We start from the raw sequence: 25,546 nt of genomic DNA, 5'->3' as shown, positions 1-25,546 counted from the left end.
TCAAGAAAATGTGGGTGTCAATCCGACGTTGACAACGCAAGCACTAATTGCCACAGGTGACTTAAATATCCTGCTGAGGTAAAGAGAATAAGCGTTGTGGGGGGGAAAAAAAGAGGATGATTTTCCCACACAGGGAGTCGCAGTTTTACTACGGTACATTCAACACGCTCCAGCAGCGCACTGACTTCAGTCCTTCAATCCCAAAATGACACGCGCGCCTTTCCTGTCCATCACTTCCATGAGTTTCAACGAGCTTTCTCTACAACAGTCAATCAAGTGGCACCCCAGCATGACCTGGCTCCAATCCACCCCTCAAATAGACATCTGAGCTCTACACTACATCACCACCTCCAGTGTCTAACCTCCAGGCGAGTCTCTTCCACATCACAAGCACCTAATTCATAAGCCCCATTTCCTAAGGTGACCCACTTCCTGTCAGGGCCTATTCCATCTCTTCGTGATAAATTATTAATTGCACTTCAAACCGCTCGTCTCCTTCCTTCCCCACGTAGTCGCTGCTAATTAAAATAATGTATACGACCTTGAGCTACCAACTGAGACTGTTACTCGGGTCTGTAAGTCAATTAGTGTCTTCATCATAACCAAAAAAATGTATCAGGAACTGTCAGTTTTAGAACATTTGAATCATACATTTTTTAAAAATCATTTACCCTCGCTGTAAAATCAGGAATGTGACTTCACATTACTTTTAATGAACTAGTAAAACCCTTCCATTCATTTTAGACGGTGCTTGTCCTTCTCATTACGGGTGTGGGTGACCTCAAGCCAAACCAAACCGACTTTGGGCAAGAGATGGATTCTAAACCTTAACCGTAGAACTTTGAGGCAAACGTGAACCTCTCCACCACACTGGCTGACTTGTGGAACCAAACGTTTTAAATTTAGGGCAGTCTTACATACCAGCCACCTCCGTAGGTATAACGACGCAATCTCATAAGATCTAATACAACAGCTGGATTTGGAAAAATATTTTACTGTACTTACTGATTCGGTGTCTTGATTTACCTCTGAGTGGGCCAACACATTTGAAAGAGCTCAGTTTGATGCAGTGCAAACGATAAGCATTATTCATAAACAGTATTAAATTAAACTCTCTATGACCGTCTTAACCAAAACTGAGCATGATCTTAATATGTTGTTGGGCTTATTTGTTTCAGTGGACATTCAATTTGAGTTATTTTTTGAACAAGTGATCCCTCTGGTGGCTATTTAGTGAATTGAACGTGCATTCTCACACGCCATTAAATTTACAGTATAAATTTATTCGTGTATTTCCCGGACAAACATCAATTCCAAAACAATGATTAGAATAATCGTCTTTTACTAATTTGACTTTTTTAAAAAAATCTTTTGGTCATTGAACCGGAAATAGAGAACTGGTTGCGTAGCAACCGAATGCCCACACAAGCGATATCAACATGGCATGTTAGCTTCGACCTACGCATTTCACGCACGCATGCATACATACATACATACATACATACATACATACATACATACATACATACATACATACATACATACATACATACATACATACATACATACATACATACATACATACATACATACATACATACATACATACATACAGTACACAATATATTTTAAATCTGGGTACAGTACAATGGCAGGCAGGAAGAAAGAAACTACTTTGCAGGTATGACGAACAAATTATTTCAATTGACAGGAAAAAAAAAAGTTTGCAGTCACAGTCATGAATCGTTTCTACTTCATTCTTCTGGCATTATTTTGCCTTTTTTCCACTTAAGGCTTCCGCCACGAATCAAGAGCAATGGGAGGAGGTTCTTGCAACCAAGGGGTTAACGGGTAAGAACTGTATACGTACTCCCATTTCCCTCAATTTATTTTCAGGGTAAAAGACGCAAGTTTCAGTGGAGTCGTGAACGCACCTGTCTGTTGTATGAGCGATACTCCGGCGCCCCTTAGTGGTGATAGCTGGTAACCGCACCCGTCCTGTGCCTTGTCTCCTCAGTGGTGGATGTGTACCAACACTGGTGTGGCCCCTGTCGAGCTGTGATCAACCTCCTACGAAAAATCAACAATGAACTCGGTGATGAGCTGTTACATTTCGCCACTGTAAGCATGTTTCGTGATGGACAAGCTTTTATGCTCAATGGTTACATTAAGATTAAAAAAAAAAAGGGCAGATGGGCCACGCTCATTTGTAGATGTGGGGGTAAAAATAGAAAGTATGTTTAAAAAATGTAAAACCCTTTATTTTAAACATATATACACATCATACATTAAACATATGCTATGTTATAAATGATGATGGGGAAAATAGCTTAAGTAACACAATAAATGGATGTGGGTTGGAATAAAGAATGGAATGGGTCATATGTGGAGCTTGGGCAATACTCTGCACATCCTTGGTGGGATGCTTTAAATTAGAATTTGAAACAAAATTTAAATTTGAATACCTAAATAGTGTGCGTCGCATGGTCGTGTTCATACAGGCCGAGGCAGACAGCATTGATGCTCTAGAGAAGTATCGAGGGAAATGCGAGCCCACCTTCCTGTTCTATGGGGTGAGTCAGACTCAGTGTTACTCTAAAGGGTCTTGAAATGTTATTACCGTGCGCGTGTACGTGTGAGTGTGTATATGTGTGTGTGTGTGTGTGTGTGTGTGTGTGTTGTGTGCGCACCGAGGGAGACAGCATTGATGCTGAGAGAGAGCGAGAAGAGAGAGAGAGTTTGTTTGTTGTGTTCGACTGTATTTTTCTCATAAAGTGGCCGGGGTATTTATTTATACAGTGCAGAGTGTACCAAACATTGGTAAGGCTTTTATTGGAGGGAGGCATTTATTTGTGGTACTTGCACCATTTTATGAACCACCATTTTATGCACCACAATATGAACCACCATTTTATTAGTATTCGATTCCTTTATATCGAATATATTATTTTTAAGGCAACAAACACGGGATACAGTCATTCATCCATATGCCGGTTCACTTTTCGCAGTCTCGTTGAATTAAGGATTTTAAATCGTGGATTTTCTACGATATTGCAGGATTTTGCGGTGATCATTTGACATGCACATTTTGTACTGGTAACTTGCAAAATCAATTTGAAAAATCTTTTACAGACCCAGTCCTAATAGGAAGTGTTTATAAATAAGAGTATGGGAACGGTGAATAAGAACGGAAGGAATGTGAAGTTTTCAAATTTATGTAGATAATGGTTGCTACTTCTTAAATTTTCATCTCTCATAAGCCCCATGTTAAACGAGGACGTCTTGTGTTGAGTGTTCCAGGGTGGCCAGCTAGTGGCCGTGCTGCGAGGGGCCAACGCACCTCTCCTTCAGAGGATGATCGTGGACCAATTGGCCAAGGAGAAGTCAGTGCTGGAGCACGGCGGCCAACGTGAAGTGGTAAAGTCAGCTGCAATACGCACAGTCAGTCAGACACGGGCACAACCAGGATTTTTGGGGATTCAAAATCTATTTTCCCAAGCTTTCTCTAGATTTTTATGAGAAATGTATTCATCGTTTGTAATGAAATCACTTCTCTGTATGAAATATCAAAATGAATATGCTGTACATGACTGTATATGTCGATAATAGAGTTTTCCTCAAGGACACCACCTCCCGGGGTTGACCAATGCTAATTGCTAAATGCCTTCCAGATTGTAGATAATGATCTCACCGATGGTGAGAAGAGAAAAGAGCAGTGGACCCATCATCATTCAGAGGATGGAGAAAGCAGAATAGGTGCTGTGAAAATAATACACTCCAGTTTCTCAGTCCTTGCATCGATAACAATGCAGCTCACGTCTTCGGGACTGCAATGGTTGTTAATTGCCATCATTTGATGTTGCTCATCCCTCCAACTGCTCTCACCGCAGTTGCTGCCACAAAGTCCATCACTGTGGCTATCATCAAACCGGATGCTGTTGCTCACGGCAAGGCTAATGAAATCATTATGAAGGTACACGGGGACTCCCCACCTCGCCCACATATTATTTTGTTACGTATCCCGTCAGGAATTCATTTTGCTGTCGTCACATCATCACCTAGATACAAGATGCGGGGTTTGAGATCCTGGCCCAAGACGAACGGATGTTGACCGAGGCCCAAGCGCGAGAATTTTACCAGCACAAAGGCACCGAGGTATGGTAGTTTTACAATAATCCTCAAACATATCAAATGTATTACCGTAGAAGCAAAGAACATATCATACTGATCGGTATTGTATTGTATACTGGGTATTTATTAGGAGTAAGGAATTTATTGGTTAGGGCGTTTATTTCTACAATTGCATTTTTATCACATGAAATAGAGTACAGTCAAATCTCTCATACGCACAGTTCAGCACCCGCAAATTTGCATATTCACTGATTTTGTTAATTTTTTCTTTTTCCAATTTTTACAAATATTTTGGGGGCATTGTTTTTTTTCACGTTTCCCCCATTTTTCATAGAAAACATCAATGAAACTATTATCTCAAGTGAATTTAATTGTAGAATGGATTTTATATGGAATGACACGACATGATGCATTGCGGTATTTATCAATACAGTATCATCTTATTTGATGTATGGGTAGTCATCATGAACAGTTAAATACCCAATGTGTACACTCAGGTCAGTGGCCACTTCAACAAATTCTATACAGCTCAAAGCAAAAAATTATATTGGTTGATTTGAATTCTGAAATAAACATTCACATGGGAGTAAAATCTTAAATCCTTCAATTTGTCTGCACCACATCACACGGCTAGTCTGTGCATATTTTCTGGAAGGGGCTTAAATTCAGCTGCTGCCTCAGCCGAATAATTTTGCTTTGTGAGCAATTTGTAAGTACGAGATGAAATCTTTTGAGATTTGTGAATAACTAAATAAGCCAGAATCTAAATATGCCTGTATCTGAGTGCAAATTATGGGTTTGCACTCATGGGTTTGCACTCAGATACAGCCCAATGAATTTGACTGAGAAACGTTCTCAAAGTCAGTTCAAATAGTTAAACAAAACAGATGTATTTAACACATTTAAAAAAATACTTTTCAGAAGAATAATTTCTGCATTCATTTCTGCATTAATCATTTTGATTGTTTATGTAATGGTGTAATTTCTTGAGATGGTAAATTGGGCTTTTTCATAAACTATAAGGTAAGGTGTTATATTTTGTTTTGTGTGAATCAAATCGGAACGTGTTTTACTTCTTTGAATTTCCCACAATATTGTAATTTATTAAGATGTGCCGGCGCTTAATCTCAATTTACCATAACTGACTTACTCCATGTCCGTTTTGTGTGTGTGTGTGTGTGTATTTGACCTGTAGGAGTGTTTCAAAGACCTGGTGCAGTTCATGTCGAGCGGGCCCTCACGCATTCTGGTGCTCTCTCAGCTCGAGGACTCATCCGACGTGGTACAAAACTGGCTCCACTTCATTGGCCCCGCAGACATTGAAGAAGCTAAGCAAGAAAAGCCAGAGAGGTGAGATGGTGAAAATGGTGTTGAACTATCCCAACCACCGTGCCACCAGAAATGATCGCATTTCAATAAACTGGTCCAAAAATGATTCACAACAAATAATTTCCCCATTACGGGACAAATAAAGCATATCTTAATCTTAATATCTGTGTTTATCTATTCCAGTGATTTCGTGACAGGTACAACAATTACACGCTCTACCGACGGAGTTATAGAAAGAGCACAAAAACGGAAAATTTGGGGAGAATAGGCTCACCAGACAATAATGTAATAGATTAATTCATGGATACTTGAAGGGAAATAGGCAGGATCATATTTGTGCATTTAATTTATATATTTATTCTTAGTAGTGTGTCATGAGGTTTTTCAAAGGGAAAATACATGCTTTGGCTCAATAAAGGTTCGGAAACGTGAGTGTAGAAGATATATAGAATGAGAAAATACATATGCACCAGTGTGGAAGAACGTCAGATTTCCACACAGCAAAAGGAGCCGTTTGCTCTATCAGACACACCCACGTGATGCTCCTCCACGGCTACAGCACCAGCCGAGCCACCATCTGCTCTTCTCTTATTTCCCTGCCCCCCTATCCCCGGTGCTGGCAGCTTGCGGGCACAATACGGCACCCGCACGCTGTTCAACGCCGTGCATGGCAGCGAGGACGGGGATCAGGCCGACAGGGAGCTTGCCTTCTTCTTCCCCGAATTCAGCACAGGCCCGGGAAAGGCGCAGGATGCTGAGGAAGAGCGTGTGGAGAGGACGCTGGCTCTCATCCGGCCTGACGTTGCCAGGGGAAACCGAGGTGGGGTTCGAGCCAAATACATAAGCAGAGTTCCATGCATGTGCTCGCAACCATACACACTCAAAGGTGGCGGTTATATAAAATGGAATTGCAGCTGTACATACATCACATTAACAAACAACTGGCAATCGACTGGCTAATGGTTGACCCACGCCACCCTGAGCATATAATAACATCGATCATTGCCGACACTCACATCACTCACCAGACGTGTCCCCACCTTTTCAATTGAATCAATTGAAAACAAATCAATTGAGAACAGTTTACTTGATTGGTCAATGGGATATTCGGTTATTGATTCAATTCTATAACTTTCAAAAGTGGCAGCTCTATTACTGGTATATGTTTCCATTAAAAAATATATTGACAACCAATGATAAGACCCCCTTTGTTTGTTAGCTTTAGCTTTTTAATAGCCATGAGCAGAGCAAAAATATACACACGGGGCAAAGACTCTCCGAAATGTGCTAACAACACAGGCTAAACTGAGCTCCTCCTGAACATGACAAGGTGGGGTTCAATGTGCATTAAAATGAACAGAATAACAATATTGAAAATGGTGGATAGTTTTAAGTAAAACTGCATCTTTTCCATGTTCAGAACATGAACATCTTCTTTTGTTTGTTTGTTTGTTTTACAGCACTGATGCAAATCTATATTTGATATGTGTGGTCTCTTTAGAGGAGATTCTGACCCTTATAAACAAGTCAGGCTTCAAAGTGTCTCTGCAAAGAGAGGTGATGTTGACAGAAGAACAAGCCAGAGTATTTTACCTCCACTGCAGTGAGGAAGACTTCTTCCCTGCACTGCTGCAAAGCATGACGAGGTAAGCGGAAAACGAAGGCAAATATTGATAAGATGTTGACTCACCATGTGCATGTCCGTGCAGAGGGCCGGTGCTGGCTTTGGCTCTCACCAGAGAAGGTGCTGTTCAACACTGGAAGAACATGCTTGGACCTTTTGATCTTAAAAGAGCCAAGAAAGAGCATCCTGAATGGTGTGATGAATATCCCCCCCCCGCCCCCCCATTCACTCACATAAACTCTGCTCTCTTGTTAAATATTAAAAAAACAAACAAACATATTGATTAACCTGGTATAATAGAACCTTCAAGATCTTAATTCGAATTTACAAGTTACAGGTCACATAAAAGTTGGAAAATGTATTTTTTTTTTTTCTATCACAATTTTTTTGGAGAAGCGTTGGAGGCTATATCCACTCTACCAAACATTATAGTTTTTAAATGTCTTTTCGATGCTGTAACGTAATGAAATATGACTTGACTGTAACCATGACGCTGCCTTCCGTGGTACTCCTAGTCTTAGGGCCCGTTTTTCCGTGGAAGGAGATCCGGTCAACCAGCTGCATGGAAGTCAGTCTATTGAGGAGGCCTCAAGGGAAATCAGCTTCTTCTTTCCCGTGCAGCAAACACTGGCCGTCATCAAACCGGACGCCGTTGACCAACACAAACGTTAAGCATTATAAAAGAAAACAAAGTCACATAGCTGGTATGATTAAAGAGGTTAACTATTTCCCGCGGTGGCTCCCCAACAGACATGATTTTGGAGGAAATCCACAATAGAGGGTTCTCTATCAGACGAATGGAGGAGAAGCTTCTCTCCAGGGAAATGGCTGAAGCTTTCTACAATGAGCACAGGGAGCGGCCTTATTTCAGCCAGCTTGTGGAGTTCATGTGCAGGTTAGTTGATCATTACTTCAAAGACACATTACGTGCCTTAAACATTATGAAAAAAATCTGAACTGTTTCATTCTTTACATTCTGTTTAAATGTTTTTATAAAGTTCTTTATAGTGTGTTGTCTAATTTTTTAAAATGCAACAATTTTGGGGGCTTGAGAGATGCTGAAATGGATTAATGGCATTTCTATTAATTTTATTGGGGAAAGATGATTTGAGTGTTATGAGCGTAATACTAAAATGAAATGAATTAAACTTGTATCTCAAGACACCACTTGTCTCGTTGAAAATAGCCCGTTTGAAGGGGCTGTCCATATACTGCACAACCAATGGTGAGCTGTGTAAAACTAAATGCAGCTTTGCTTACCTCTTAGCTTTGACCTGAGAGCAGCAGCGTCACTCATGGGAAATGTGGGCATTTCTGCATAATAGTGACTCCGACTGTTTCAGATAGTGTGACCTGACTAACACTTGAAAGTGGCTCCGGATCTTTGGCCAGCCAAGCTGATCATGGGTCGACTCAGTCTGTGTTAATTGGAATTTGTCCAAACGTTACTGAAGTGCAGAATGTGTCACTCTCAGACAGATTTGCAGAAATCTATTTCTTGGTTAATATAACTCTTGATGGGTGTTCAGGGACTACGGAGAGTCAGCTATTTGTATACTGTACAAAAAAAAAAAAAAACTCACAGGTGAGCTGAAGCCTAGCTCAGCTGACTATAGACAGTATAAAATTGAAAGCTGTCCAGTTGACCAGCATGTCTTCTCATCTGTCAGTGGTCCCAGTGTGATGATGGTCCTAGAAAAGGAAAATGCAGTGGAGGAGTGGAGGGCCGTCGTGGGTCCCACAGATCCCGACCGGGCAAAGGCGGAGTCCCCCGACTCTCTGAGGGCCCGCTTGGCCTCCGACGTCCTTCATAACTCCGTGCACGGTTCTTCGAGCCAGAAGGATGCCCAGGACGAGATCCAGTTCATCTTTGGTATACAAACTCAGCTCACCGACATTTTAGGTAATAACATGACGTTTCTGTTACAGAACTGGTTTCAGGTTTTATTTATTAGGTTTTGGTTTTAATTGTTTAAATCTGTAAATATTTCTTATGCAGATAAAAACACAACTGATGCCACTCCAGATAAACATCAGCAACAGTATGAAGGTATGATTGAATGATTAATAGTATTTATTAGTAATACTGACAATGCCAATATTATTTACATTCATATCAATGAAAAATGTACATTTTAAATGTACATCATTTTAAAAGTGAATTCTAATGGCTAATTTTATGTATAATCTTTCATTTAATCTTTGAAAATAAAATTTAAATTTAATTTACTGGCATCGGTCATATGAAAAAATAGTGACCTCACACTTATTGTGACACGTTAAATTGAAACCAAACACGAAATGTGCCCAGGAAGTCACCTACAAATAAAATGAAGAATTAATTAGTTTTATTATATTAAAATAAGAAAGCCTGAATATAGAACTAGGTCTATATAAAATTGTGTAAGAAAATGACTTTGATTGACACAGTCAGAATGGTATTCAAGTAACCATGTATTTATTATTCTTTTTGGAGTTTGTATTCAAGCCAGCGCCTGTATGTAAAAGCATATATTTTGATAACAAAATGACCTCATTGTTTTGTCCTTCGCACTTAGGTGATACACAGGAATTAAACCCTTGCAGTCCAACCACCGACGTGAAAGGATCAGAGTTTTGACAATGATCATCACTGGAACCAAACATGAAAATAGCTCTTGAATAAAACGGCTGTCAACATGCTTGCCCGTTTAGAAGCAAATGTGGACAACAATCTGTCAACTAGCAGTTTCTTGTCTCTGATCCAATCTTTGCTTAATTTACACATTTATTTTTTTTCCTTTCTTCGGGTAACTAAAAAGATTTGTCTGGATGTCTCTATCAGCCATGATGGTTTAACTGAACATACAGTGGAAGTTGCATCGCCTTACTGGTGTCCTGCATCCATGTCGTCATCCTCATTGAAAGACCTCTCAAACATCTCTGCGATGCTCCTCTGATTGGGATCCTATACAATTACAAATAAGAGTGTTATACACTGGATGTAACTTGAGCTCCCCAAACTCTCTAAGGAATGTAAGGAAATAAAAAAGCCCAAAAGGATATAAAATCTATATACTATGTAAAGAAAAAAAAGCATCAATAAATACCAGCTTTGACCATTGATTATGTTCAAAAGGAACTAGGAGAAAGTAAAAATCCAATTTAGTCCTACCCTTCAGTAAGTAAATAGTTGTTTAACTTAAAATATGATGGATACAATACTCGATTATTCATTCATTATTCACTTTTTAAGTTCAATGATCATTTTGAGGACTAGCCATGAAAAAAGGAGGTGTGAGTATCCATTTGTCACTGCTTGCAACTTTAATATTACTGGAAAGGACATTGCATCCATTTTGCTACCTTTGAGTGGAATTGAGCTGTCACTGCATTGGCTGAGAGGTTCGACTCGGACAGGCCGACCTGCTCCAACACTTGCATTTTTCCTTGGATCATTGGCCTGCAGGGCGGGAATAAAAAATAAACAACTTCAGAATTCACACACTCTCCATAGTAGTGTTTGTCACACATACCACAGGTGGTCATCAGCTGTTCCCTTGGCGACCAAATAGTGAATGTTAACGTTGTTTGTTTGACCAATGCGGTGGACCCTGTCTTCAGCCTGGATAAGAACCTGCCGCGTAAAATGAGAGTGGTGCATTGACTTAGGAGTTTTTCGAGAGAGGGGCCATCGCTTTGGGTTTTTTTGTGTTATAAACAAAATTTCAGGTACAGTCAAGCTTCAGATAGGCTACCAGATAAGTGCCGTTTTTTTTTTTTTTAAAGCATGTGGGCAGGGTGAACCACAATCGCCGGTTGATAGGTACAAACACAATCCAAATCATAATAATCACAAGGAGCTGCCATAGGTCACAACTCACACAAGACATGCAAACTAACTTTCTCCACTCACTCGGCTATGCCCCTTAAAGGCACATATCCAACACATGAATATTACAGTAGCTATTCAGCCATCAGATTTTGCTAAGATTTTATTTAATTGGTGAAAATTTGATTTTATTGATTTATTTGCCAATTTTTTAAATGTTTCTTGGGGGGGGGGGGGCATTTTTTAGACATTAACGCATTACAACATTAAGAGAAAGATTCTGACATTCAAACAGCAAATCTGCTGCCTGTATTTCATATCGTTAGTGTTGTACGCGTTAAGGGAGCAAAGCTATTTTATTACATATTTTTGTAATTAATTGGCTGATTAATCAGTTATCAAAATTTTGTTTTGACAAATGTCAATATTGAAATTGCCACAGAAAATCCATATCAGTCAGGCCCTTGTAATTACACTTCCCTAAACTAGTTTATTTCTGTACATTCTACAGAATTATGTTTTTATACATTGCAGCGCAGTTTCTCTTCATTAAAAACGGATAACAATAAAAAAAGATGGCAGTATTGGGTGAACTCTAGTGGATTAATTGCATTTCAATGGTGGAATGGAGAGAATTTGTTTGAAATACGATGAAAGTTCCAAGTGCTGTAAATTAATTAAACCCATAAATCAAGATGACACTGTATTCACTGACCATTAAGAACGTTTGATGCATCATTTTTATCATCAGTCCCTACCCCGGGGTTCCAGAACAGTTCAGCAAAGATGACCAGGTCAGCAGCGTGCAGCGTCAAGCCCATGCTGGCGGCAGTGATGGACAGGACAGCCACGCAGGTCTTGCCCGAATATTGAAACTTGTCGCACAGATGCTGGCGCTCACCGGACGGTGTGGAGCCATCGATGCGAATGTAGGAAACATCCTGTTGAGAATGAGTGTGCAAGATTAACCCACACAACACTGTCACATTTACTGGGACAAGGCTATCAAAATGTCACCTCAGGTGAGATTAAGACTACAATGCACATGCCAAAAATCATTTTTAAAAAAACACACATTTCAAGATTTTTAATTTGTAATGATAAAGCATCTGAGAAATTCTAGGGGAAAAAAACTAAATACTTTAATTTACTTAATTCTCACACTGCAAGACTATATTCTCATAACTCAAATGTTTCACTTGCATTGATGACCGATGATGTAGATAGTAGCATGTTCAGTTCACAATTGAGAATGTGAATGCAAGTCTTAACGATTGTCCATCTCTATACTGTATATGCCTTGCAATGTGACTGGCGACCGGTCAAGAGTGTAGTCTGATACTAAGTCAAAGTCCGCTGACGTAGGCTCCAGCTGCCTGTTCTGGCATGAACCGGACAATCAATATAGGACATGGACAGATGGATGCTTCTTATCAGCACGGCCCAAATTCTCCGTTATAAGAGGGTTCAAAAGACATTCGGAGAGTGTTTTTACTGTCCGGCACTTAAATATTTAATGTGATGATGGTTCAGACAGCTTTGGAAAATTCCACTTAGGAGTCAAAGTTAATGGGATGGTCTTAAGTGCTCTTTCCTGGAGCCAAAACAATCACGCAGTTTTCTTTGATCGTATACAAAGATGGTAATAGGGCACGGTGTTATGACTTTGCCCCGGAGTTGTTGGGGCGGGTGGGAGTTATTACGAGGGCTGAATGGACTGCTCACACCATCACTGCCAATAGGCCCACATACACTCCTCAAATAACTTCTCTGACCTCCTCCTCTTTAACTTTTATCACTCACCTTTTTAACAAGTTCATTTGTGATGTGATCCAGGACCAACTTGTGATGGGCAAATACCAGGAACTTCTCCCTCCCACACTCCAGCATGTCTGTGATGTACTCCCTGTCAGTGGTGGAAAAATAACATTGAAGTGTCTGTTTTCTTTATACTTCATAATATTACAATGAAATCATGTTTATATACTGTATATAAGCACAAAACATTTTTAAACCAATCAAAATCCAGATAGGATTTTCATTCCCATAATTATTTTAATTTTGTTCCAATAAAAATATGGTTACAGTTCCTTAAAATTATGACTCAAAATTATTTATCTCATTAAATTGCAGGCTCTCCTCATATTCCAAAGATTTTATCCTTTTTATCTGAAAATTAGGTCAGTTTTCCTCATTAATTCCAATTTAATTATTGCTAAATAATCATTCCATTCATCATGCCCCCCTACATAAAGTTACAAAACATTGCCTTAAAAGCTAAACTAAAAAACATATTTCTCTGAATGTTTTTCCACATATAATCACAACTACAGTTATGATCCGCTATTTCTACTTTTTCTCCTATTACAATTTTATTCCCAGAACATAATGAGTGCCTTTCACATATCTAGACTTAAGTTTTGCAATATTCTGTCATATTTGTCATTATAACCTTTGCACGACAGATTTAAGCATAATGGTCATTTTAAGGATAATTGCGGCCTTAGTTGGAAAGGTTTTCTTCAATTACAGTTGATATTCTTTATAGATTTTAACTTGTGTACTGCAAGGAGGGAAGAATCTCCTAACTCTTCCCGTAAAGCCGCAACCAAAATTGCCCAAACGGAGTCACACTCTGACACCTAAACACTCTGCTTCACTCATTTGTTTTACCTTATTAAGTTCAGCACTTTTATTCAATTTCGTGCATCATTTTACCTCATCACATCCAACCAGGTTTGACATTTTATTTGTAAAGGAAGCGTATACGCACACAACGGCTTGCAGCTTGGCTTCGGCTGTGTGGTTGTAAAACAAGAGGAGGGCTTCTTTTTCATCCTTTTTCTGAAACGAGACCAAAGAAAGACACCTGTGGTGAAGTGCTGTCAGAAAAATAGCTGATTGCATTTAAAATCCCTGATGAAAAAGAATACAGGAGTATGGTGTACTAACGCACATTTTGATGTACCCCTGCTAACACCTTGGCGGCGGCCGACAGAGCCGCTTTGGTTCGGCTGCTGACCCCGTCGATGGTCACCGTGACAACCTTACGCTGTTTGGAGGGAAGTTGGGAAAGGACGTCCGACTTGAGGCGCCGCAGCATCAGACATTCGGCCAGCAGCAACTTTAACTCGCCCAGATGGGAGGAGCCGGAGTAGTCCCAACCCCAGGCCAGCTGGATGAGATTGGAAAAAGCGAAGTTCACGCATTTGAGCATCTTTCCATCCTTTCTGATCAAAGTTGGCAAAGACCCAATTTTCACTCCTTGATGCACCTCAATAGAGAGGACAATTGCTCATGATCCTTAGAAGACATTCAAGAATTGGCCCTTCACTCACTTTGATCGCAAAGGATTGAAAATGCTTAAATTTGGCCCAATTAATGACATGTGTGTAAATTGCTTCATTTTTAAATTTGAAGAAACGCAACTGGACATTAAAAACTAGGTTAGTATGTCTGGTTGATGTTCTCGGTACAAATCAGGGATAATTGTGGAACAAAAATGGCCTTCCCACAAAGTTGGAAATAAGCATTACACAATCATTCTCCTCAATGTTTTGGAATGATTAACTTTTATCAGGACGTAGTTAGTTACCTGTTTGGCAGCGCAGTAGCGCAGCCCAAATTCATGGAAGCGAGGGAATAGCGAAGGTTTGACAGCCAGGATTTGTGTGTAGAGCTCAGAGGGTCTGGACATGGCAGGGGTCCCCGAAAGGAGAATGACCCTCTTGGCTGTCTGAGGGTAGAAAGAAGAAGTTGCAAAATGTGAATGGAGAAATTTCTCCTCTTTACGAAGCTGGAACATTCTTGATTAAAGGGAACCTGAAGAAAATGGAACAACATGGCAACCAGATGGATGTCCAAAAATAAACAATACGAACTGCTCTCGGTATCAACAGTACAAGATTGGCATCAAAACACGAGTTCAAAGAGACAGTCATCCTATTCACATAATGTAGACTTTTTTAAAAATCATTTCACGATCCATTTTCCCCATAGATGTGATAATTAAAATACACAGTGCCAATTAAATGGAAATAAGTACAGTACAAGAAATGTGTCACATACCCCTCCTTATTTAGCATAACATACCGGGTATACCGTGTATAATTGGTATACTGTAATAGAGAGAAAATAGAAATGTTTAGAGATAATTAAAAATAAATTCATTTCTTAACTGTGCATCACCAATCTATATATATATATATATTGCGCGTCGTCCCGCACGCGGTCTGTCCTTCCGTCTGTCCCTTTTCAAAACGTACCTACTTCACCGCGCCACTGCGCCGCTCAGGCAGTGGCTCACTACGATCGCGCGGGCATCTTAGCGAAAAAATGTTGTCTACCCACAAGCATTGCAATGAAATTGTTAGTTATTTAGTAGAGCTAAACATCTCTTTATTTTCGCGATAAGCAATGAAGATGAACAAAAAGTTGAACCAAGCAACAACACTTTTGTGGGCCGGAGGCCCACCTTACCAGTCTTCCGCAGGAACTAGCTGATGAGCCGCCCGGAGGGCGGCGAACCAGCTAGTTGATCTAATAAATGAAATCTATTGCAGGGGTGGGCAACATCAGTCAGCCAGTGAGCATCCATCAGTATTTTGGGCCAGCCCAGTCTGAGTCATCAATGACAGTCAAACGGCGCCGAGAATGGACTTAGAATGATTGTTTGCTACAAATGTATCAAATATCTTGTCCTTGTAGTGTATTCAACTAGATATAAGTCAAATATGATTTTCAAGTCATTGTATTAGAACAACATCCCAACTTCACTGGAATTGTTTTTGTAGCTAAATGTAATATACAATAAATTAAAAATAATAGTGCATGTATACATTATGAAGTGTATCGATCTAACCTGTTCAGTGTAAATGATGGAAAGATAAAAGACAAGCACCTTCAATAATGGCAGAGCAGCTTTACATCGAGCCGTCCTGATGTTCTTTAGAAAGTGAGACTCATCCTGCATAGGAGGAGGAAACAATTTTATTCCAAGAGTATATTTTCAAATAAATACCATAACAACGTCTAAAAATTTGACTGATCGTATTCACCATGATGAGGACGTCAAACGGATTCCCTGACAGTTGTTTGTCCATCCTGCTTAGGAGGTCGTAGCTGATGATGTTGACCAAGCCTGCCCGCAGGTTGTCTTTGGCCTTCACCACCACATTGATGCTGTCGGGACTCAGAGAAGGGAGCCAGCGACGGAAAGCCTGTTGGAAAAAGGTGTACAGTATTTTCTCAATAGCTGCTGTCACAGGAAAAAAAAAAGAGGGGAAAAGAAGATATGTAACAATGGCATTAAAAAGTGCACCCCTGAACTCTTATGTACCATCATTTTTCATTAGCGGCCGCACGCATTTATTTACTCAATTGTAGAGAAGGGAGCCACTTTCACATTAACCACGATATTTTGCGGATTTTACACAATGATCTCAAAACATCACTTTCAATACATTTAAAGTAAAGCCACTCAAAAGAACTGAAGCTAAAGAAAGAACCAAGGGAGACTGTGTGAAACTAATAAGGTGTGAATCATAAACAAGGATGCGTACAAGATTGCGGACTGATCTCTTTGAGGTCTACCAGAACACAACTCACCATTAAAGATGCCAAACTATGTAAGATTTTTAATACAGTACTACATACAGATCTCAATGACAACATGAGATAAGACCCCAGATTTTAATTCATGACAGATGAGGTTGGGTTGGCACAAAGTATTTCAAAGAAAATTAGAGGTTAATAATTTATGAATGGACAATAGTTTTCGTGAGGGGGGGTCCGGGGGAGTATCCATTTGAGGGTGGTGTTTGCCTTAAACACAACCAGAAAGCAACAAAGTGTCTAAGTACTCACTATTTGAGGACACCTGGAATGTTAGGATGAGAGAATTTATTTTGTGGCCAAATCTTACCGACCTCGAGTTGACTTGCACTATTTCTCCCTGCCCCTCAAGTCACTACATGTTGTGCCTGTGCTTGATGGCTGATTTGGCCATAGGGGCGCAGCTAACAGCTAAGATAAGACCCAAGTCAATCTTTACTTCACCATCTGACTTCACTCCCTGCAGCAATTCTAACTCCTGATTGGGAATGTGCTTGACAGCCTTTTAAGGGGCAGGCTGAGGGCGTCCTTTTAACTGCCTAAAGACTGGCTCATCGAAGAATACTTTGCCAGTGGTTTCGTGTAATTGCTGCTTTGAGAAGCACAGAACAATTTTGATGGGGGAAAAAAACAAATAGGAAGGACCATAAAAAATGTTTGGGACTTGACCAAAGATTGCTTTTATTTATGGATGAATGGATGGATGGATGGATGGATATGGTGCTACAGTGCACAAAATCCAATCCCCGGGTTTGGTTCAGTTCCTCATTTTGTGCCCTTGGTTTTCGGTTTGGTTCAGTATGCACTGACTTAAAAACAATAAATTTTAGTTAAAAATGCATAATCATGGCACTTGGTACAACATTCATGGTTCCGGGCAAATACATCACCTATACAAGCCTAAATACAACATCGAGTAACTACTCAACTGAGAAAAAAAATCATTATTTCAATATGCATACTTTTGTTATTTTTGTTTAGTGATTTACCATGAGTTTTTTCTTATGCAAAATACGTGCCTTGGCCACAGGTTGGAAAACACTGATTTGATAATTACTCTCCTAAATAAAAGCTCAAGTTACTAAAATAAGTCTGATATGATGCACATAGACAAAGATGTGCCATAATTCATATGATATATAGATTGAGTCATGATTACATGTAGTATTACTCTCTTTCACTCACGATATTTATGTGTGAATGATCTCAGCTCAATGGAGGAAGAAAATATAGTCATCTTCTCAACAGGACACAAAATCGACACACTGTTGGAACAACTGTAGTTGTATTAATGTTGTTTGTTCCTTTTTTTTTTTTACCTCAGCCCAAGTGAAGCGCACAGAAGACGGAGACACCACCAACACAGGCCACTCCTTCCTGTAATAGGCAGCGATGCAGATGGCCTGCACGGTTTTCCCCAGGCCCATGTCGTCAGCCAGGAGCAGGCGGCCTTGTTTGGACACCGCAAAACTGCAAGGACACAGTTGAGCTGATTAAACAATCTGGACTAAATTGCAAACTTGAAAGAAAAGTGCGTGACCTTTTTTTTCACAAATGAGAGGAAAAATGAAATGATCCTTTCTGCCCTGCAAAATTTGTTTTTCTTTTAATAGTAAAAGGTGTAGATCTATGTATCTTACATCTTTCAGGGTAAAATATTTCTTTTGGAGTGCTTTCTTGAAAAATATTTACCTTTAATCATAAGTAATTTAAGAATACGAGGTGTAAATCATACAATTTGTAAATAGTCAACAAAAAAAAAATCATCAGCACCATCAAACCAATTTATACCCATTTGTAGTTGGTATGCATCACTTTTAAAACTTGATTTGTTACGCATCTCAATAAATGGGGTGTGATACGATTTAAGGACTGTATTTTAAAATGTAACGACTCGACTAAGCTTGGTTAAAATAAAAAATGGAATCGTCTTTGAACATATCTAATCATATACTGTACTTAATTAATTTTATAATACGAGGTAAAAATCTAGCAGTTGTATAAATATTTGTAATTCATATGTTCAATTAATTGGAATAGTAATAATATGGGTAGAGGAAAGAAAATATCTTGTTCACATCGTTAAGACAAGCTCTGCAAGTTTCATCATTTTTCTTTGTAAAACATTTTTTGAAAATATTAAATTACCGGTAGTTATGTAACAAAAAAAGTATCATTATACTTCCCATTTATTTAAACTATGACATCATGTGTAAATACTGTATATGTAATATTATGACATTAAAAATTATTCGAAAACACTTTCTGTTCTGACTACCACAAAAGGAGCACTAAAGGCCATCCACAAGCACCTACTTGACTCCTTCCATTTGGAAGGGCAAGAGGCTGCTCGTGATCGTGGGGTCAATAGAGGACAGGTCGGCCTCAGGGACGTCTAAGCTCCTGGCTCGAGGCCCCTCGAAGCTGGTAGAAAAGGCCTGGAGCACCGCCCGGGGAAGAGGCTCCACCTCAACGGCTGCTATTCCGCCGAGGAGCTCCACTGAGAATGGAACGCGATGAGATTACAGAAGGCGAACGGCAACAGGGGGATAAAATCCAATGGGTAAAAACTCACTCAGTCTCTTGTAGTCATCCAGTGGAAACGTCCACTTCCTTGTTTTCATGTCTGTCATCATTTAAAAGATCGGGGGACAGATTTACACTGCAGGTCCAAGTGTTCAATTCAGAATCTATTTCCATGTACATTAAAAGCAACTCTTATGCAATATGGCTGCTCACATTTGCGGAACACATGAAACAACCTGCTGACATAGACGGCCGAATTGCATCTAAATACCTACACAACATTCAAAAAGAAAGTTAATACAAATGCACAACATTAAAAGCAATAGGGGCGGCCAGGTATCCAGTGGGTAGCACGCCGACTTCACAGTACAGAGGTACCGGGTTCAATTCCAGCTCCGGCCTCCCTGTGTGGAGTTTGCATGTTCTCCCCGGGCCTGCGTGGGTTTTCTCCGAGTACTCCGGTTTCCTACCACGTTCCAAAAACATGCATGGCAGGCTGATTGAACACGCAAAAAATTGTCCGTAGGTGTGAGTGTCAGTGTGCATGGTTGTTCATCTGTGTGCCCTGCGATTGGCTGGCAACCGGTTCAGGGTGTCCCCTGCCTACTGCCCGAAGCGGCTGGGATAGGCTCCAGCACCCCCCGCGACCCTAGTGAGGATTAAGCGGTTTGGAAAATGGATGGATAAAAGTTATAGAGCATTTAGCCGGCCTGGGCTGAACCAATGAGTACCCTCCACATTACTCCACTGTCTGAAGTCTGCTTGTAATTGGTTAATTGATTGATGGGTACACTTCTAAAATGAGCTATTCAGACTTTATTTATCTGTGTTTTTACCGTCGATTGCATTAATTTAGGTTGGGGGTTCTTTTACAGTATGTGTTCATCTGTGTTATTTGGACAGAGGCAGGTCCCAAATAATACTGTACATAAAAGACAAGATCAAACTGGTACCGTAAAACTTTGTTGGCATTTGCTTAAATGCTGCAATTGCGTCGTCATGGTAACTGATATCAACTTCAAATCTGGAGGGCGACACCAGGACGCACTGGCCCTGGACGTCGGCCCCCGGTTTTTGCCAGCCGTTGCACAGCTTCAGCAGAGCTGACAGAGCAACGCCGTCTTGAGCTCGGCTGGTCAACCCCGCCGTGTCCAGTGCGTCCGAGCCCTCCAGGGGCCTCAAAGAAACCGACGCAATGGACGCCACTTGGGTCACTGCAGCAAGAAACCACATGTTCGAAAGGATCCGATGCATATGCATGTCACGTTGCGCGCTGCTAAAACACACTTAGCTGTTGGTAGTCCTCCATGCTGAAGCTCCACATCTTGTTGACAGGATCTAAAGCAAAACAAACAGGGGATCCTCATTTTATGAGAGAGTTCTGTTGCTACGTCGGCGAAATAAGCCAATTTTAGATAGAAGTCTGAGACCACCTCATTAACTCAACAGTAGTCATAATTACAATATGGCATCTTATGTGCATATTCAGTAGACTCCATCTTCTTCTTCACCTCTTATTTCATCTTTCTTAGTTTTAGTTTTCAGTGTCCAGTGAGACTCCACATTACTGAATTCCTTGTGTTACATGGTATACTTAAGAAACATCTGTTTTTATGCAATTCACTTCTGCTGCCCTTATTTTTAGCTGTGTGTGTTTTATATGCACTGCATGTTTGTACTGTGGTTGAGGAAAGAAATTTCCTTTGTGCTGTATGTTGTACAAAGAGCATATTTGACAATAAAGCTGACTTGACTTGACATGTGTGCAACATGTTAGAAAATCCTGCATTCGGATGGTAAGTTGTCACCACTGTCAAGTTGCTCAAAAAATACATGCAATACAATACATGCTGATTTATATAAAAAGTGTAACAATTGAGTGAAACTCATGTCATCTTCAAGAAAAGCTTGTTTTGTGTTTTTAACAATGATCGGTTTAAAAAATATATGTTTTCATTACAATTTGAAGACATAATGGTATCAAGTATCAAATAAAATTTTAAAAAGTAACAAATCAAGTATCGGTACTCCATATTGGGAAGCACTGAAATATAAGTATTTGTACTCTTCTAACAAACAAAAAAAGCCGTACTGTTGCATCCCTAATCATTTAAATACCGTAATACATGAACGAATCCCTTCTTAAGGTGAACATAGTCAATGCTGCTATTTTTGCTCAAGTAGCCTGCGCGTACCGGTAATGTATATGTACCATTTATAAAATTACATGTGTGTATTTTGTGAATCTGCAATTTTCTTGGCAGGATTAATTAAGAATCGATATCATTCTTACTATTGGCCTTAAGACACAAACAAGGGACTACAAATTTTATATGACAGAAATCTGAAAAGTCAAATGACCAAATTCAGCTATGAGAATTTTTTAAAGTATTTTAAACAGTGACATAAGCTTTGTGGTCTGTTGCTGGTGCCAGCCTAATTATTTTCATTTCTAAAGCCGCACTGGACAGATGTCCATATTGCTGAGTGTAGGCATTATAAATAGGATTTATGTGTCGCAAAGACTATTTGGGTGTCAGCTCAGAGCCAAGGATTACGTTAGCCAACATATGTCAGCTTTGGCTTGGTGTTGCTAGCAGTTGGCTTGCACATGAAAAAAAATATATATATATACATATATATATATATATTGCAGTAGATATACAGGTATACACACACCCACACACACGAATGGTCATAATGTCCAATAGAGCCAGATATAGGGTTTTTATTTAGGTTGCTGTACTTGCAAGGCCTACACTGATCAATCTATGGTAAGCAACTGTTCTATCGTTTTTTGGAAAAAAAAAACAGCCATGGACAAGGTTAACATAACCATCATATTATTTATATGTACTTATATTTTACAAATAGCTACGTATCATTCAAATCATCATTAGGTAATACCTGGTTGGGTTGGACTAAATCCAGTCCAACGGGGGTTATGCAGTATTTGTGACCATTGGATTGTTTTAATATGATCAAATGTCATGGCATGTGGGGTCCCTCAAGAGTCAGTCCTTTGACCCCTTTTTGTTGAATCTGTATATATAACCAACTACTGTTGGTCATCGTGGCTATGCAGATTATATGCGGCTAAATCTATAAATACAGACAACGGGTCAATAAGGGTTTGTGTCACAGTCTAAACATATTAAAAATTGGATGAACCAAACTTTCCTTCAGCTAAACCAAAACATAACGGAATTGTTTTGGGCAAAAAGGAAAGACGATTGCTGTTCTTAGTAAACACAAGAGTCAGTTACTTTCAAGACTAAAGACCAAGTCTGAAACTTTGGTGTGCTGTTTGATTTTGGATCTCACTTTCAGCAGTCATGTCAAATCAATCACAAAAACAGCCTTTTTACATCAAGATTAAGGGATACTACTTTTTCACTTGCGATATGATACTGATAATGCAGCCAGAGTACTGTGCGATACTGATATCAATCCCATACAATATCAACAAGAATGATACATACTATTTATTTTTAAGTATGAAATGTTAGAAGAGACTTGATCAGGTGATACCTATTAAAAGAAAGAACAAGAGCACTAGTAAGTATGAGAAAATATCATCCATTCTTCCAAGAAAATGTGGGTTACATGAATTCAACCGCAAAAATGAGAATGAACTGAACTATGAATACTTTAAATACAAAATAAATTAAAGGACCCTGAAAACTAACCCTAATAGAGTCAATAAATACAAATTATCGGCCATCCATTATGGCATTGTCTGCTGGTCAGGCAGCATCTCAGCCCGGGACAGAAAGAGACTGGAGCGACTGGTCAGGAAGGCCAGTTCTGTCCTGGGTTGCTCCCTTAAAGATGTTTGTTGTTGTTTTTTTTTCTCTTTCTCCTTTCTTCTTTCTACATTCATTCTTGCTGCTGGAGGCTGTAAATTTCCCCAGTGTGGGACGAATAAAGGATATCTTATTATACTTTTTGAAGTGGCTAATAACGATTTAAGTTTACTTCAGAACATTCAGAATGAGAGGATCAGAACAAAAAACAAGCATGAGGAGTCTTGAATGGCCTGCTTGAACATGAGCACTACAATCTGAGATTTTTTATGTCCACCGATATAATCCATTAAAAACGTTTTGTAACAATGTGAAGCACATTGGTTTACCTTGTGTATGAAATATATCAATAAAGCGGTCTTGCCTAGCAGTTTTGCTTCAGATGTATGATGGTAACCTGCTTTTTAATTTTATTTCACATACTTTTTGTGAAAGTGAAACTGATAGAATGCTTTGGGTGCAGAGTACACTGACACCAAAATATATTAATAACACACTCAGGATTGTGATTTGGATTGTGTGGACTTGATTGGTCGCATTCAGTCACTGAACCTCCTGTCCAATTTTTCTCACAAGATGAATAAAGTATCTTCTCTTTCTTTCTACCTATCTATCTGACTTGACTGAACCATTATAAAGGTACTGTATGTATTTCTACAACAGGCTAATTATAGCATCCTTTTGAGAGCTGTCGCAGATATTTTGGGTTCTGGAGCAACATAAAGCGATCATGGAGCAACATAAAGGGATCAAAATAACCAAGTAAAATGGCCGACGATAAAGAAATGTGTTGGTGGTGTACATTCTTATGCTCTCGATTTATGAGCGTACTTACCGTAAATCTTGGATGGGATGGATTTAAAAGCAGCAATGAGCTCAGCGTTGTAGCCCACCTCCACCCTGAAGCGTCCGTCAGTGTGCGGCACACATTTGCCCCAAGATAAAGCAGGCTTCCTAGCAGGCCCGGCCTTTAATGTTGTAGAGTCTGAGGTGGGTTTGTTTGGTTGTGGGTTTGTTTGGTTGTTGCCCTCTCCCAGTGCTGCACTGTTGGGAGAGGGCTGCTGACAACCGAGCTGAGCAGGCTTCACACTACTAATGTTACTGCCAGTGGTCATCACGGGCTGGTTGACATGTTGGCGCTTGGCAGGAGGTGGTGCATCTCTGGTCGATGTCTATGAGAAAAGACAGCATTTTAATTGAATTTGTCTTCAAGGAGCAACCCAGTACTGAAGAGGAAAGGAACATTAGCGCCACATTGAAGAGAAAAATTATATAAAATGGAATATTGCAATTAAAGCAGATTTTTTATGTTTTGTTTTTTGCACTAAAAAGTTGCAGATTGTTATTTATTTATATTTTTGCGATGAAGTAACGCACAAAATGTATTCCAAGATTAAAGTTACAAGATTAGTCTCATACTGAGGAGGAAAAAAAGTCAATAATTTGAGATAAAATGTCATTTTATGAAAATAAATCTGTATACATTCCAGATTAAAGTGATACCGACTATAATCTGCTGTTAAAATAACGTTTCCTTTCATTTTTCCGTGATTTTAGTCAAAAGAATAAAATGACTTCATTCTTGTCAAATTACAACTGCGGTTGACCCCTTGGATTAGAATATTTGTGAACTTTTTTCTTTTTCTTTTTAATATTTCTTTAACATATGTATTTGGAGGGATTGAACCACATTTACACCATCCCATTGGCCCCCAGACACCCTGTTTATCATGGAAAACGCATGTTTATCAGCACAAGACTGGTTGTCCTCACCGTTGTTGATGAAGAGACTCCATTGGCATTGGCGAACGTTGAGTCCTTGTGGTTACCGGTGAGACGTGCTTCTTGCCCTAAAGGTGGAACAAACCGCTTCGGTGCGGATGTCGTGCTTCGGTCCGTTGGGCCAATCGCGTTCTGTGCAACCCTCTGGGCTCTCCTCTCCAAAGCCTTCCTTCTGTTCTCCTCAATCATTCGCTGCTGCTCAGCTGTCAGCGGCGTCGACATGACTGCCTCCCGACTTCACTTAGCAGCGAGACGGTGGCCACATCTGGACTTTCAAGTGGCAGACACGCTAATGTTAGCAGCTATCGACACTAGCCAACGTGTGAAAACATAGCTCAAAATATCTAAAGGTGTTAGCTTGATGTAATAATGGAAATATGCAGTAAGATCGCAAGAAAGTACTGTTAGAGGCATATAAAGTAAATAATCTTCCACAATCTGATGCCAACTCGTTGAGCAGATGATGTTTCGCAGTACATATCTGGCGCGAGGGAAGTGACGTATGATAACAAGGTGACACTTGAGAGGGCGTGTCCCAAATGTCGAACTTCCGCATACATGCAGTAGCGCCGTTTTTTGTTTGTTTGTTTGCTTTGGTTTTTTTGTACAGAAAGCAAAACAAAAAGGGGATTCATAAATAAAAACTTCTCGTTTCTATTTTCTTAAAACGTTATTAGACAGAGGTCGTAAAAAAGGCGAAAGTGCTTTATTGGAGGGACAGCTTTTGTTAGTACAGGCTTGTTTTCGATAATTATAGTTACCTCCTGTAAACAAATAAACCCTGCACTAGAGGGTTGCAAGAAATAAATTATTGTAGTAATTGATTAATCTGTTTATTTTTTGTCAATAAATTAATAAGATTTACAAAAAATGTTTCCTTTCCACCCGTTAACTCAAAAAACGTTTTCAAATTGACAGTACATT

At 39.6% G+C, this 25,546-nt stretch overlaps 2 protein-coding genes across 3 annotated transcripts; one reads left to right on the top strand and one right to left on the bottom strand.

Annotated features, from left to right (window-relative positions):
• The first annotated feature begins 1,579 nt into the window (after positions 1 to 1,579).
• nme9 (NME/NM23 family member 9) lies at positions 1,580 to 9,789 on the top strand. Its single transcript, XM_052081468.1, has 17 exons — positions 1,580 to 1,681; positions 1,794 to 1,851; positions 2,018 to 2,121; positions 2,502 to 2,573; positions 3,301 to 3,417; positions 3,672 to 3,756; positions 3,891 to 3,973; positions 4,063 to 4,155; positions 5,327 to 5,481; positions 6,084 to 6,280; positions 6,962 to 7,106; positions 7,170 to 7,277; positions 7,600 to 7,751; positions 7,835 to 7,979; positions 8,755 to 8,987; positions 9,084 to 9,134; positions 9,643 to 9,789. Exons 1-17 carry the CDS (start codon positions 1,649 to 1,651, stop codon positions 9,702 to 9,704), a joined length of 1,893 nt encoding a protein of 630 aa, XP_051937428.1. The 5' UTR covers positions 1,580 to 1,648; the 3' UTR covers positions 9,705 to 9,789.
• smarcal1 (SWI/SNF related, matrix associated, actin dependent regulator of chromatin, subfamily a-like 1) lies at positions 9,521 to 25,138 on the bottom strand. 2 transcript variants are annotated; one of them, XR_007965240.1, is made up of 18 exons: positions 24,614 to 25,138; positions 23,676 to 24,012; positions 20,322 to 20,372; positions 19,988 to 20,248; positions 19,084 to 19,134; positions 18,825 to 19,008; positions 17,828 to 17,978; positions 15,953 to 16,114; positions 15,796 to 15,861; positions 14,491 to 14,631; positions 13,852 to 14,070; positions 13,669 to 13,739; positions 12,699 to 12,801; positions 11,654 to 11,836; positions 10,600 to 10,700; positions 10,430 to 10,526; positions 9,848 to 10,031; positions 9,521 to 9,798 (listed from the first exon to the last, which is right to left on the bottom strand). XR_007965240.1 is itself a non-coding variant. In XM_052081455.1 (17 exons), exons 1-17 carry the CDS (start codon positions 24,842 to 24,844, stop codon positions 9,951 to 9,953), a joined length of 2,490 nt encoding a protein of 829 aa, XP_051937415.1. In that variant the 5' UTR covers positions 24,845 to 25,138; the 3' UTR covers positions 9,521 to 9,950. The 2 variants fall into 2 exon arrangements, 1 of the variants encoding a protein (XP_051937415.1); XM_052081455.1 differs by having other exon boundaries at positions 9,521 to 10,031.
• Positions 25,139 to 25,546: the final 408 nt, after the last annotated feature.

The sequence above is a fragment of the Hippocampus zosterae genome, chromosome 12 (assembly GCF_025434085.1).
Source record: "Hippocampus zosterae strain Florida chromosome 12, ASM2543408v3, whole genome shotgun sequence".
NCBI lineage: Eukaryota > Metazoa > Chordata > Actinopteri > Syngnathiformes > Syngnathidae > Hippocampus > Hippocampus zosterae.
The sequence above is the reverse complement of the archived record's forward strand: the minus strand, read 5'-3'. Positions and strand labels throughout refer to the sequence as shown.